This window comes from Ictidomys tridecemlineatus, chromosome 2 (genome assembly GCF_052094955.1).
Source record: "Ictidomys tridecemlineatus isolate mIctTri1 chromosome 2, mIctTri1.hap1, whole genome shotgun sequence".
In the NCBI taxonomy this organism is placed as follows: domain Eukaryota; kingdom Metazoa; phylum Chordata; class Mammalia; order Rodentia; family Sciuridae; genus Ictidomys; species Ictidomys tridecemlineatus.
This window is the reverse complement of record NC_135478.1, coordinates 6,051,311-6,067,043: the sequence shown is the minus strand read 5'-3', so window position 1 is coordinate 6,067,043 and position 15,733 is coordinate 6,051,311. Positions and strand designations below refer to the sequence as shown.

Here is a 15,733-nt window from a genome sequence, read left to right as displayed (position 1 = left end):
ATCAGATTCATCAACATCATGAAATTCAGAAACCAAACAGCTGTTTCAGAATTCCTTCTCCTGGGACTGACAGATGACCCAGCCCTGCAGCCCCTCATCTTCAGCCTGTTCCTGTCCATGTACCTGGTCACCATCCTGGGGAACCTGCTCATCATCCTGGCCATCAGCTCTGACTCCCGCCTCCACACCCCCATGTACTTCTTCCTCTCCAATCTCTCCTTCACTGACATCTGTTTCAGCACCACCACAGTCCCCAAGATGCTGGTGAACATCCAAGCACGAGATCAAAGCATATCTTACACAGGCTGCCTCTCCCAGGTCTGCTTTGTCCTGATTTTTACTATCTTGGAAAATTTTCTCCTTGCAGTGATGGCCTTTGACCGCTATGTGGCCATTTGTCACCCACTGAGGTACACAGCCATCATGAACCCCCACCTCTATATCTTCCTTCTTCAATTCTCTCTGCTCATCAGCACTGTGGATGCTCTCCTTCACACTCTGATGGTGCTGCGCCTGTCCTTCTGCACAGACCTGGAGATCCCCCATTTCTTCTGTGAACTAGCTGAGGTCCTCCAGCTGGCCTGTTCTGACACCCTTATTAACAACATCCTGGTGTTTGTTGCAGCCTGTGTGTTTGCTGGTGTTCCTCTCTTGGGGATCATTTTTTCATACATTCACATTGTATCCTCTGTCTTGAGGATGCCCTCATCAGGAGGAAAGCATAAAGCCTTTTCCACCTGTGGGTCTCACCTGTCTGTTGTCTCCCTATTCTATGGGACAGGTTTTGGGGTGTACATTAGCTCTGCAGTGACTGACTCCCCCAGGAAGACTGCAGTGGCTTCAGTGATGTACTCTGTGGTCCCTCAGATGCTGAACCCCTTTATTTACAGCCTGAGGAACAGAGACATGAAGGAGGCCTTGGGGAAGCTCATTGGTAGGATAGCATTTCCTCCAAGATGTGTCATCTGCTTTGGACTTCACTTTTAGAGAAAGTTGTAGTGACAGGATTCCTGGTGATGCAGAATGCCTATTGTTTCTATCGCTACCTTCTTCTAAAGTAATGACACAATGAGTAGGTACATTTTAACTTGGTTGAAACCTGAGTTTACTTTGTATCAAGCTTTGTGATTTTTAAAAGTCATTTTTCTGTTCTTAAATACAATTTCTTTCTTGGGTTCACAGGAAGAAGAGGTTAAAGCAGGGTTTCTACTTTTAGCAATGTTTTTGACACACTGATTTGGGACAGGGTAGCACAACTGGAGTCATATCTAGAAAGGGGTTTTCACCAGATCATGTAGTTACGTCTCAGGGAATCTCATCCTAGATCACATGCTATTGTGAGCCAATGGAGCGAATACTGTAGGGGGATGAGTGATAAAAGGGGAAGGGTTTTACCCCTCCTGAGCTCACCCAGGACTGGTTCTCCTTAAGTTCCCACAGTGATAGGAACAAATTCAGGTGTCATTTTGGACATGATGCTAGAGGCAAAAAATCAAGATTCCTCCCACTTCATGTGCTGATATTTAATATTTCCATGCATCAACCAGACTGCATTTCTGTGGTGGAGGGGATGGTGGCCCTTCAATTAAGACCAGATCTGGTTGCACTCACTTACACTTATCTAATATGATAAATGGGCAAATGTCACCTCTAGGATGAAGGGGGAAAGTGATTTTCAGAATAGGAGTTTTTCCTGGAGTGTCTTAATGGACCCTAAGTGTAAACTCACGTTTCCTTATAAGATAGACAGAGGGGAGAAGACCAGAGAAACGTGGGAGGCACTGTAACCCTGGAGATGCAGACTGTATGAACTGTCAGTGTCTGATCATTTTCCTGCAACACTCACATTTTCAATGGACTATTGTACATTTTCATCATCATTGTAGATGGCACTAAGGTTCCTTGTATGACGGGAACAGCTGCTTCACTGTTAATTTACACTTTTCTGTAAAACTATTGATAACCAAAACATAAAATTTCAATCTATAAACTTAAGTGGTGTGTGTGTGTGTGTGTGTGTGTGTGTGTGTGTGTGTGTGTGTGTGTGTTGAGGAAGAGAAAGAGAGAGAGAAAGGAACAAACTCTGATGTTTGGAAAACTTCACAGTGAAATTCTAAAAATAAAATAAAATCTCAGCAAAATGATTAGTGCATTTGATTACGGGGACTATATTAGAAAGTCATGTTTAAAATGTACAGACTCAAATTTCACTGAATCCTAAATACCATTAAACCTCCATGGTTGCATTTTATTATATATTGTATGTATTGCCACGCGTGTTAATATGTATATATATACACATGTATTTATAAATACATATCTGTATGTGTGCCTATCTTATTTTTGATGTGAGCCATGGTGTCAGACTTCCTGATTTCATGTGTAAGTCTAAAGACACCTACTCAAGGGAGGCAGAACCTAGTACAGAAGGACCCATGTCCAACACGTGAGTGGTGCTGGTGATGGACATGAGCAGAAAGATGGGAGGGACATAATGACATCCTCATGGTATCTCAGGATGAGGATTTGGCCAACACCAAGTTAGGAAAGATGTGTTAAGAAAGGAGTTGATGTGTCTCATGTCTCAAACGACTGTCTCAATAATCTTACATTGCAATGATTTCACTGTCAGTGAGTTCCCTGATAAGACACTGGATTCAGTATCGGAAGTCCCTCAACCTTTACACCTACTGATGTGCCCATGCATACTTGGCTCAATGGTTTCTTCTGTCTTTGAAATCCTCTCTTTTTTGCTCTTCCAACTTCAAAAGCAGCTTAGGGACAGGTAGCACAAACTCAGGCTGCAACAACAAATGTTTACTTCTTTTCTCCAGCTTTTTCAAATCCCTGTGTATTATATTCTTTCGCTCCTCTGGTTTGGAAAGAAATTGTGTGCAACACATCACAAGAAATAATGTTTCATTCTAAAGGGATAACTAAAAGCCTTGGCTCACGTAAACAGTAGCCATGACACCTGGAAGTTTGGGGAAGTTGCTCTGGGCCTGTTTTGATGCTGCCACATGCTCAATACAACTGTGTGTGCAGAGGGCTGGAGACCTTGAGAGCTGAGGAACATCTCTGATGCTCTGTTCAGGAGGCGGGTGATGGATTCTTAGCGACTTCAGATTCGTTCATCCAGTAGCATAATAGGTCACCTTACATGATGGCAAAGAATGAACTCCAGAGTCTGATATGATGTCAAATGGTCGGGAATTTCTCTTTAGAAAAGCAAAGAATAATGAAATCACATCATTTGCTGGCAAATGCATGGAACTAGGAAATATCATACTGAGTGAAATAAGTCAAACTCAGAAAAATCAGTGGTCTAATGTTTTCTCTCATAGATGGAAGTAAGAACAAGAAAGGGGAAATAGAGCGATTACATGAAAACTGATGAAAGATCAGTAGAGTAGAAGAGGGACGGAGAGACAAGGAGGAGAGGACAGCGTGGGGATAAACTGGGGAATGAGACCGACTAATTATGATCTGTCCATGTACCAATATGCACAACGAACCCCATTTTACATATGATTTGAATACATTAATGAAAATAACAACAACAACAACAAAAATAGGAGTGATATCACTAGAGTAGAGCAAGTGGATCAGAGAGAGTGAGGATGGAGAGAAAAAAATAAAACCAATCTAACCATGTTGTGTGTACAGACAAACCCCATGAGGTATAATTATAACACAATAAAAATGGCTTGGAAAAGAAAAGTGAACAATAAACCTTACATGTGTACTACAGTCCTGGTCTAGCTACAGTCGCATTCTCTTCTTTGTTAATAGCAAAACTCCTCAGGAAGCTCTCTCCAGCTCTCTCCACTCATATTGTTCTGAGGTCTATCCAATGAGGCCGTAGCCACATTTGTCATCTGCAGGTCACAGTTGCCCTCACCAGTCGCCAGTCAGGTCCATCCAACTGACCCATATCACTGACTTCTGCTGCTTGACGATGTGGACACTGTCACAGACCTGTCCACCTGGTGGACAGTGAGCTTGGTTAGACTCTTGGAGGATTTTCTGACATTTTGAGGGATTCCAAGCCCAAGTCCTGGGTCTAGGCTGAGCTTCACTCTGCAGTTCATTCACATTTCTCAGATAAAGACGCTCCAGCTCAGCTATTGGCAATACATCTTCTCCTGGGGCGTTTAGTCCTCATACCAGGAAAGGGAAAGTCCTTTCCAGCTTACGGGGATAAATCCAGAGATCCTTGGCTTCTACCCATTAAACATGCTTTCTAGGGGTTCCTTGGTAAGTGTGTGAAAAACTTGAACTTACTTTTATTTAGATTAACTGTTCTCTTTGTGCAATACATGGAAGATTGGTCTTCCTTTATTATCTCAATAATATCTTTGCATATTTTATCTATGATTAATGTGTTATAAAACTTAAGTAGGTTAAAGTGGTGAAGAAAGATGCCATCCTGCCAAAAATCTCAAATAACATACCTTGAAAATTATAAATTCATACAGAATGAGTGAACATGGGGTAAAATGTTTTGATAACACATGAAGATCTAGAACCCTTAAGTAAAATGTTTTAAATGAATACTCATGTGGAGCTCCACCTCTGCTTTTTAAGCAAAAGGTTAAGTTCTGACCACATGTACTGAGAATGTGAACATTGGCACAGTCTGCCTTTTGGTGATTAGCTGACATCATTTCCTTTTTGTTGGTTCTTTTTAGTTATACAAAACATTGGAATTCACTCTGACATAATTAAAAAGGCATGAAATATAATTTCGCCAGTATTTCCCCTTTCTCTCCCCTGTTCTCCTACCTTCTTCCCTTTCCTCTTGTTACCTAGGTTACTGGTATTTATATTTAGGTCATTTTTTTAGTTTTTAGTTAGTGTTTTGTGAATATACATAATGACTGCTGCATATTTACATATGTACATAAGAAAGTTAGGTTAGATTAATTCCATGGTTCTTAGATCACGTTTAAAAAGTCATAATTTATACCTGCATATATATGAAGGTCTGGACGGAACGCTGGGATCTATTGTAGAGGAGGTAGGCATTACAGGTTCAAGGTCTGGGAATTGGGGATGGGCAGGAACCATGGGGAGAACTGAATGATGAACAGTTTCCCTCAGGGTCAGGTAGTCAGCCATCCCGAACTCCCCACCTCCAGAGTCTTGGTCTTTAAGGACCTGCACTCCTGGGGTGAGAATGACTGTGAAATAGCTGGTCTAATGAGGAGCTTTGCATATTGAGACCCCAGGGAAATAGCATCAGGAGCAGCATCTGACCTCACTCCCCAGCCCTGCCCTGCTCAGGAAGCAACACCCGAGCCTCCTCCCAGAGACGACCTTCCCTGACCAGGATCCATTATCCCCCTGGTCTGTTTGCACGTCCTGAAACAGATTTCCCATCTTCAGTATTCAGGTAAGATGTTCAGCTTCTTTCCTCTTGAATCCAGAAAGGGAACACAAAGTCCCCTAGTTAATGCTCTGGGAATGAGGGAAGACGTGTTTTGAGAATTTCATCCTGGGGAAGCAGGAGAAATCGTGTGCAGGAGACCATGAGAAACAAGATCCATGCCCAGCAAGTCAGTCTCCGCCCCTTAACCCTTCGCATAGGCCCTCACCTGATGTCACGCAGCTCCTGTTCTTCACTCTGTGCACAAGCTCATGGGCCATTTCCTTCAGACAGGAAACCTTCCCTTTCTCAAAGGTGATGACTCTTACAAAGCACTCTGACATTTACTCAAAGTCTTATTTGGTGTTGGGTGTATTAGCCTATGACCGCTATGTGGCCATCTGCAACCCCCTGAGGTACACATAACCACCTACCACAGACTAGTGGCTTTGCAACAGAAGCTGATGTTCTCATGGTCCTAGATGCTGACGTGCAGAGGTCAAAGTGTCTCAGGAGTGGTGTTCAAACACATTCCCACCTTGGGCTGCTGCCACGGATCTATGCATATTCACCACTTTTTTTGCAACAGATTGATCAACATCATGGAACCCAGAAACCACACAGCTGTTTCAGAATTCCTTCTCCTGGGACTGACAGATGACCCAGCCCTGCAGCCCCTTCTCTTCAGCCTGTTCCTGTCCATGTACCTGGTCACCATCCTGGGGAACCTGCTCATCATCCTGGCCGTCAGCTCTGACTCCCACCTCCACACCCCCATGTACTTCTTCCTCTGCAGCCTGTCTATTAATGATATCTCCTTAAGCACAACCATCACCCCCAAGATGTTGGTGAACATCCTGAGAAAGGATCAGAGCATCACCTACATGGGATGCCTCTCTCAGGTCTGCTTTGTATTAGTGTTTGTCGGTATGGAGAATTGTCTCCTTGCAGTGATGGCCTATGACCGCTATGTGGCCATCTGCAATCCCCTGAGGTACACAGTCATCATGAACCCCTGCCTGTGTGTCCTGCTTTTGTTGTTTTCCTTATTCCTCAGCACTGTGGATGCCCTGCTGCATAGTCTGATGATCCTACAGTTGTCCTTCTGCACAGATTTAAAGATCCCCCACTTCTTCTGTGAACTTGCTCCTATCATCAAGCTGGCCTGTTCTGATACCTTCATTGAGAACATCTTGATTTATATTTCATTTTGCATCTTTGCTGGTGTTCCTCTCTCTGGGATCATTTTCTCTTACGTTCACATTGTGTCCTCTGTCTTGAGGATGCCATCACCAGAAGGAAAGCATAAAGCCTTTTCCACCTGTGGGTCTCACCTGTGTGTTGTCTCCTTGTTCTATGGGACAGGATTTGGGGTGTACGTTAGCTCTTCATTAACTGATTCACCCAGGAATTCTGCTGTGGCTTCAGTGATGTACACTCTGGTCCCTCAGATGCTGAACCCCTTTATCTACAGCCTGAGGAACAGGGACATGAAGGAGGCCTTCAGAAAACTCCTTTGACAGACAGTTTCTCATCTATGACAAGGGGTCTCCAGGGTAAGTCACATTGAAGTGTTCCTGCTTAGCTAGAATACCTGATGCTTTGTCACTACATCCTTCTGAGATGTTGAGATAACACAATGACCACTTGCATTTTAACTTGGCTGAAACCTTACTTTTCAGGTGGTCTAGGTTGGTGATGTTTGACTTATGATTTCCATTCTCTAAACACATTTCCTTGTTCAGGTTTCACAGAAGTGGAGTCTAAAACAGGGCTTCCAGTTGTAGTGAATTTCTCTGTGTTGCACCCTCAGTAGATGGCACATTAGTGAAGCAGAACAGGGAAAGGATGGACACAGGAAAGCGTGGTCACATCTGCAGAACAGCTTCCCCTGGAGCTCTTGTCCAGGGCCATCCCAGCTGCCTTCCACTGTGAAACCTGCTGTGAGACAAAGGGATGCAAATTCGTAACCCAGGAAGCAATTCCTTGGACCTCTTACTGGTAACCCATATCTGTGTGAGGCAGAAAAGCACCAACACACACATTGTCTATCTGAGAAACTAGCATAATTAAATGATGTCCGTGGTTTGAGATGACTGTGATGTAGTAGAACATTTAAATGAAGATGACTTCTGTGCTAATAAGAACAGAATACCCTGCATATGATAGCTCCACCAATGAAGAGAGTCACCTTCCATTCCTAGATCCTCAGAGTCTGGGAATGCACTGGGACAGATGGTGGAGCTTCATTCAGATCCCCATGAAGTGGCCTCATCTTAGCACTTGTTCTGTTCCTGTCTCCAGGCCATAACTGCATGGGCAGTGTCACATCTGGACGGGATGCCTGAGGTGACATTCTGAGAGTCTGCTCCTGGTGACTTAACTAGGAAGTCGTGGGTTATGGGTCAGTCACATTGTATCCTTGAAGTGAACTAAATGTTGGCCATCAAAATATCCACAATCCTGTCCTGTTACCATGCAATATATGTGGGATAAAGGTGACCGTTACTTGCTTATAAGAAGGGGATGTGTAGAGCAGGAGCTTTTTCCTAATTCTGTGGACAGGCTGTAAATGCAATCCTGTGTTTCCCTATAGAAGAGCAGAGGACACACAGCCCACAGGAGGCACTGTGACCAGAGGTGGGCGTTGGATAGATGGAGTCGCTATTGATGCCAGTGTTTGATCACCTAGCCCCACAGAGCTGTCGATTACTTAGACTCTTATGGATTTGTAAAAATCAATCCTTTAGGTATCCCTCTTATTAAATAAAGTAACTAATATTGCAGTTCAGATTTAATATGTGAATTCCATGACTTCTTGTTAGTCCTGTGATTTTGGTTCAGAATCAGTCATGCTGTTGGGTGTGGCAGTGATTCATCTATTTTCAATGCTCTGTAGTTGCATATTACGTGTGATGAGATTAAAATATGGAGCATTTTTGGCATTGATGAAGTTTCAGTAACTTTTTTTTTCCTCTTACAATAAAGCTTATTTAACATTCTCCTCTATGTCCTCTGAAGGAACAAAAAAGATAATTTTGTTCTTGGGGTAAAATTATTGGAATCAAAAGAGGATCTTTTCACTTTGTTTTAGTTCCCAAAAGTTTTAAGTGCTTAAATCTATTTACCCCACCCTCGGAAATTTCTGGTGGCCCACATCCTCCCTGAAGCATTCCTTTACCCTGACAATCTAATGGGCCTAAAATAGCATGCAATTAATTTGCATTTTTCTTATATTGTATCTAAAAAGAATTCTTTTATGCATTATGGTGTAATTATCTTCCTTTCTTAAGAGATACATATCTATGATATTTCCATTGTTCTCTGAATCTTATTCAAAGTAGTTCATTATGTAATTTCACAATGAATTATATATTATTGTACATATTATTATCCCATATAAAAGTATATATTGCCTATGTCTGAATGGAATGGATTGCTCAGTTGTGTATTTGTAGATACCTACCCCTGCTTGGTTTTAATTTGTCAGTATATGCCCTGATTGTCTCTGCTCACAACGTAGTGATCTGAAAGGCCTACTTGCACTCAGAAAGCATTTGTTGTTGTTGTTGTTGTTGTTACCTTTTGCAACCAAAGATGAAGCTACCAAAATTTATTTTTGCCTTTGATTTCAGGCAGGAATCTAAACTCAGTTTTATTTCTCAGCACACCTTATATTCCGTAGTCCATCACTGTAAAGCCAAATCGCCAACGAAGAAACTCTTCATTTATGTGTTGATGCTTTTCTGAACCCTCTTTCCTGAACAGTGTGATTGTCATATCCTGCTCTAATATCACATCTCTATGATTACAGAATAGCAGTTGGCTGACATTAATTTTGATGTAGTAATAAGCCATACAGCTTTTTTTCCCAAAATTTAGTATACCTTTATTTTTAAAATTTTTATATTTGTTTTAATTTGTTATACATGACAATAGAATGCATTTATGCACTTTGATATATCATACGTAGATGGGATATAATTTCATTTTTCTGAGTGCCCATGTTGCAGAATCACACTGGTCATGCAGCCACATATATACATACAGTAATAATATCTGTTTCATGCCACTATCTTTCCTATCCCCGCATCCCCCACCACCACTTCCCTCTACCTAATCTTAGGTAACTCTATTCTTCCCTAGTGCCCTCCCATCTTATTGTGAATTAAAATCTGCATATTAGAGAACACATTCGGCCTTTGGTTTTATAGGATTGGCTTATTTCACTTAGTGTGATATTCTCCGACTCCAACCATTTACTGGCAAATGCCACACTTTTACTCTTCTTTAAAGCTTAGTAATATTCCATTGAGTATATAAACCACATTTTCTTTATCCATTAATCTATTGAGGGATACCTAGGTTGGTTCCATAGTCTAGGTATTGTGAATGGAGCTGCTATAAACATTGATGTGGCTGTGTCACTACAGTATGCTGATTTCAAGTCAAATGGTGGTTCCATTCCCAATTTTCTGAGGAATCTCCTCAGAAAATTGCTTTCCATAGTGGTTGCACTAACATGCAGTCCCACCAGCAATATATGAGTGTACCTTTTCCCCCACATCCTCACCAACATTTATTGTTGCCTGTATTCTTGATGATTGCCATTCTGACAGGAGTGAGATGGAATCTTAGAGTAGTTTTGATTTGCATTTCTCTAATTGCTAGAGATGCTGAACACTTTTTCATGTATTTGTTGATCAGTTGTATTTCTTCTTCCGTGAAGTGTCTGTTCATTTTCTTAGCCCATTTATTGATTGGGTTATTTGGGTTTTTTTCGGTTTTAAGTTTTTTTTATTTACAGTTGTGAAGGTAACTTTTGCCGGTTCAACAGCTTTTATTATATTTTACAAATTTCTGTAAATGTGGTGATTTAGGGGGTGGTAATGTGGAGGTCCTTAGATTTATATAAGGTCTTATGTATGGAGCTACATGATGGGATTCATATCCCTGTAAGGAGAATAAAAGACACCAGAACTTCCTTCTCTGCCAAGAGAAGAGAGCCATGTGAAAAACATAAAGATGACCCACCATTTCCAGTGAATTTGTAGCACTTCAGTTTTGGACTTTGCAACATGCAGCAGTCTGGGAGATGAACGTCTGTGGTTGAACCCACCCACTCTCTGCGGTTTCGTTACAGCAGCCCCCATTGACTGAGAATCCCATTTGTCTACGTGTAGAGACAACAGCAAAATGTAAGTCTGGCGGCCATCCAGTGTGGGGTTGGATTTCCAGTGGCCATGGGAAGATCCACTTTCTTAACAGCCACTTACTTATTGTTTCATCACTCATCATTCCACCCAGTCTTAATGAACGTGAGTGGAGCCCTGCTCTAGTCTAGATGCTGAGACAACTGTACCCATGCTGAAGTAGACCCTTATTCCAGGGGCCATCCCACCAGGAGGAGCGACATGGGCAGTCCAACAGAGGTGTGTGTGGTGGACACTGTGGTGTGCCCCCAGGACCTAAATTCTCACCCAGCTTGCAGGAGTGCTGGTGGCACCCAGCATTGGCCGTCAGCCCTTCCTGGGACTGCATCTGTGAGAGGGAGCTACTGCTCATGACCCTTCTCAAGGTGGCAACCAAAGACTGGTCAAAGCAAAGATGAACACCTGGTCCACCTGATGCACCTGGAGACACGTCTGACGGTGCATCTCATATCAAGCTCAGCTGTCCATTTGTGCCTGTGGATCTGTTTGCATCAACACCAACCTCAAGCTGCTTTAATTACTGTAGCTTTGTCATCCAGGTGGCATGAGTCCTCTGACTTACTCTCCTTTTTCACGATTGTTTTGGCTCTTCTAAGTCTTCCACATTCCCTTGCAACTTGAAACTCCTCCCAAATAGCCTGCTGGGATTTTCACTGAGATTTCACTGAGTGTACTTATCAATTCAGGGGCAATTGACATTTGACAAAGCTGAGTCTTCTAATCTGTGTATGTATTATATGTGTCCATATTTTTAGACTTTCTTTAATTTTCTCCAACAGTTTTTATAGCTATCAGGTTACAAACCTTTCACATGTTTTTCAACTATATCCTTAAGTATTTCATATTTACAAAAATATTTAAAAATTAAACCAACATCCATACCTGAAATAAACAAAATCCCCAAACAAACACCCCTCAGTAAAGCAGAAATAGGAGAGATCTCCCTCAGTCTGATAAGCTCACTTATGAAATCCTTCGGCTACCGTCACACTTACGGAAGTTCTCTGTACGCCTCTGCTCAGCGGCGTTGCCTGGGCCCTGCTCACAAAACACATGACATCTCTCTAATGAATTCCTGGGCTCCTTTTCAGTGCAAAGGCATCTCTAATAATGATTTCAGGAGGCATTATTCCATTTCAGATGTGAAACAATATTCTGAATATATGGGCACGAATAATTTGCTAACATTAGATAAGATATTGTGTCATCATCCTTTATGGCTTAAAGAATACTTCAGATAAATCAGTCTCAAAAGAGGAAAGGTTTATTTTGGCTCATTTCTGAGGTTTTCTTTTATTGTCATTTCTCCTGTTGCTTTGGGCCTGGGATCATGAAGAATGTCATGGAGGGAATGTCAGGCAGAGAACGCCACCAGGAGAGAGAGAGAGAGAGATAGAGAGAGGGGGGAGGGAGGAGGGGTTCTCACTCTCCCCTTCAAGTGCACAGTCCCTGGTGACCTGACTACCTTCTGCTACACCCCACCTCTGAATGGTCCCACCACCTCCCAAGAGCACCCCAGTGTGAGGAACAATCCTTTAACATGCTGGCTTTGGTTGGACCAATATCCAAACTATCACATGGTAAAGATGTAAATGCTCAGGGTGTTTCTTCTTGACTTATGTTGAATATTTGATGAACTATGAGATGAAATGAAATCTCTCAATGTAGTTTTGATTTACATTTCCCTGATTGTTAGAAATTTTGAACATTTTTTATATGTTTGTTGGATATTTGCATTTGTTCTTTTGAAAAATGTCTGATTAGTTTGTTTGCCCATCTACTCATGGGGTTACTTGTTTTTCTTAGTGTTATTGTTTGAGTTCTTATGCATTCTGGATATTAAGCCCCTGTCAGAGAAGCAGCTAGCAATGACCTTCTCCCGTTCTGTAGGCCCCCTCTTTGTCTTCTTAACTATTTCCTTGGCTGTGAATAACTTTTTAACTTGATGGCCTTACACTTATTGACTCTTAGTTTTATTTCTTGAGCTTTAGGGGTCTTGTTAAGGAAGTTGGTTCCTGAACCAGTAGGACGGAGGGAAACTGCTTCTTGTAATATGAAAACTCAGTTTCAAGTTTCAGCAAGTTCAAGTTTATCCACAAGACATTAATTTAAAAAAGAACTGGAAATAACTTGCAAAAAATCAGTGGAGAAGAGGAAGGGGAGTAGAGGGAAAGGTGGGGGAAGGGGGGAAATGTTGGGAACTGAATTCAGGAAATTATACTCCATGTTTGTGTAATTATGTCAAAATGTATCCTAAAGTTAAATGTGACTGAAATGTATCAATAAAAAAATTTTCAGTGAGTTACACTGGCATTTGCCTTTATTTATAAGTTGGATTTTAATGACATATTCAACAGAATAATCACTCATATTTATTTCTTGCATTAATTATTTATATTAATAAAGATAAGTTATAGTTATAAATGTGTGCATATATTAATATGTGCAAATAGACACTCTTTACTTGTACCTACAGCTGTCTGTATTACCGTACATAACTATAGAAACTATCTTCTATAGTTTATTTTGGAGATGAAAGGCAATACTTTTCCTGAGGTTGTGTGTTAGGTGGCACTGCAGCACTATCTGGGGACAGAGGACTAGGATCCATGCAGAAGGAAGCCATGTCCATGTGTGAAAGGTCCTTGTGATGGACCTGGGGAGAAGGAGGTGGAGAGACGCCTGGACATAGCTGTAGCTCAGGATGTGGGATCAGCCAACACCACGCTGGGAAAGGTCAGGAATCCCTCCACCAAATACCACCTAGCAAGGGTCTCACAGGCAGCAAGTGACTACCCGGCTCAGCAGCTGGTGCTGATGAGATATTTCAAGTTCCTGGAGGTGAAGATTGTGGAGGTGTCGAGGCACGTCCTGCTGGAGGCCTGTTTTGTGTCGAGGTCTAAGTGTTGGGCAGTCTTCTTCCACCTTGAACTCTCCCTGCTGAGAGTCATTGCCAAGCTCCTGATTTTGTGCCCAGCCAGACTGCGGCGTCTCCCAGCTGCGTCAGCTGCCTGGACTCCTGTCCTGGGAGACTCTGTGTTCCACCTCCTAAGAGTTGGTCTGTGAGGCATTTACAAATATGGCTATTTCTTCAGATTTTCAATTCTCTGCATATTTATCTTTCCTCTTATTCCTCTGTTTTGGAAAAAAAATATTGTGCAACCTGTCACCTGAACTCATAGAGATTTAATCTTCAAGAAATTACTGAAAATAATGTCTCAGTAAAATAGTGGTCATGAGTCCTAAGGTTTTGGAAGCAAGCCCTCTGACCCAGAGTGTGGGTGCTGTCTGGATGCTGTCCCTTGGTGGATAGGACCTATGAGGCCAGCAAACTGGAGACTTTGAGAGCCGAGTGTACCTGTGTCTCAATCAGGTGAAAGTTTTCAGTGATGTTTCAGTTTTCCTAAGCTAGTACTTCTCAGAGATCAGTGAAGCCTGACATCCTTACTCCAAAAGTACATGTGAATTATTGATGTTTCTTTACTCACTTTTCTCCATGACCAGCATTCCCAGAGGGCAGTTCCGCAAATAAATGCTTCCCTGAGATGTGCATTTATCATATTAATCATGTGCTCTTACTTTTTTCCTCATCTGTCCCTACTCACTGTTTTTTATGAGGAGTGAGAGGTGCCAAGTATAAATACTCATGACAGAAAAAATAGGCCAATAGGAAACAACCGTATTAGGGTCCCACACGCTGTACACCGTGCTGACAGCTTTTGTTACGTTCATTTCTCATCATTCCCCAATTTTTTCAGCTTATTGAAGCATAATTTAATAAAAACATATATTCAAATATACAATGTGGGGACCCCATATACACCTGTACTGAAAAATAATTAGCACGATCCAGCGAATTAGCACGGCCATCATGCAGTTCCCATTGAACATGGAGAACACCAGGGCTTCTCATACAGTGAAGATGTTTCCCCTACAAAAAGTGTGTTCTGGCGCACAGATTAGAATGTATGAGCCCATATTACGTCTAATCAAAATCTCTGTCATTGACAACCTTGTTTCACCCTGTAGAGAGACCACTAGTCAAGAGGGACACTCCTGGTAGCAACCTAATCATATGTATCTCATAAACGTGATAATTCTGTTATGAGGTCTCTGTTTTCTGAAGAACAGAGAATCATTTTTTTGTTTCCATTGACAGTAGTTTGTGCACATCAGTCTTTCTCTCACTTAGTTGCTCTATTTTAAAAATCCTATGTTCCTATTACCTTCAGGGAAGAATTCCCTTGGGATGACACAGAATCCCATGGACGGAGTTCCCCAGCTCCTCTTAGAATTAATGCTAAAGGAGATGACTTGCCTCTCCATGGGTCAGTCTTCTGAGCTCCAGGCCTAGAGGCAACATTTCCTTGTGCCCACCTGGATCCATGCCACCCACTAATTTCATCTCATCGGGGAGAAGTCAAAAACCCTCGAAGGCAAGGGATGTCTTTATGCTTTGCTCAGGAAGTAGATGTTAAAAGGACAAAGGTAAATTGTGAGGTTGCAATGATCATCAGGAATGCTGCTTCTTGCCACCCAGAGTCATTGGCAGAGCCTGGTCAAGATCTAGCTCCTCAGGGAGACTTTCTGAGTTTGTCCCAGTCCTTGCAAGCACTCATGGGTGTCGCACATCCAAGGAGTATTCACGGGTAGATTTGGCAAGGTCTTCAGATGATTTTGAGAGACTCCAGACTTTGTGAACCCACAGATCAAGTAGACGGAGCTAATGAAGTCATTATCGTCTTTTTGTTTACTTGAAGGCATGGGCAATTCTGTCTGAAAGCCTTGCCCTTTTCTTTATTCTCAACACTGAGCACATTCATGAGAAAAAATTGGTTCTCATCCAGAGTGGCTTGTATAAAGGGATTCCAGGGGAAAGGAAGGCTGAGCAGAAAGGAGCAAATGGGAAAGGAGAAGGGGGAACTATTTGGATACTCGTGAGAGCTCATGATACAGGTATAAAGTGTTTGTTTTTAATGAACTGGTTCTCAAAGTTCAGCTTATGTCAAAACCACCTGGAGGGCTGGTCCCCATCCTCAGAATTTATCACCCATAACTCTGGAGGGGGGCTTAATCTTTACATTTTTAACTCCTTCCCAACTAATGCTGCTGCCACCGTCCATTCATGTTATGATTTTTTAACTGTATCTTA

General features: G+C 42.1%; 2 protein-coding genes across 2 annotated transcripts; both read left to right on the top strand.

Moving 5' to 3' along the window:
* On the top strand, positions 1–987 carry LOC101970671 (olfactory receptor 7G2). The gene has a single exon (XM_078031646.1). The coding sequence runs from the start codon at positions 19–21 to the stop codon at positions 985–987; it is 969 nt and encodes a 322-aa protein (XP_077887772.1). The 5' UTR covers positions 1–18.
* A 4,980-nt stretch (positions 988–5,967) lies between these two features.
* On the top strand, positions 5,968–6,888 carry LOC101958942 (olfactory receptor 7G2). The gene has a single exon (XM_013366500.2). The coding sequence runs from the start codon at positions 5,971–5,973 to the stop codon at positions 6,886–6,888; it is 918 nt and encodes a 305-aa protein (XP_013221954.2). The 5' UTR covers positions 5,968–5,970.
* The last annotated feature ends 8,845 nt before the right edge of the window (positions 6,889–15,733 follow it).

What these genes read in the sequence shown, in the direction of transcription:
- LOC101958942 (XM_013366500.2), top strand. Translation starts at nt 5,971, where the DNA reads ATGGAACCCAGAAACCACACAGCTGTTTCAGAATTCCTTCTCCTGGGA.
- LOC101970671 (XM_078031646.1), top strand. Translation starts at nt 19, where the DNA reads ATGAAATTCAGAAACCAAACAGCTGTTTCAGAATTCCTTCTCCTGGGA.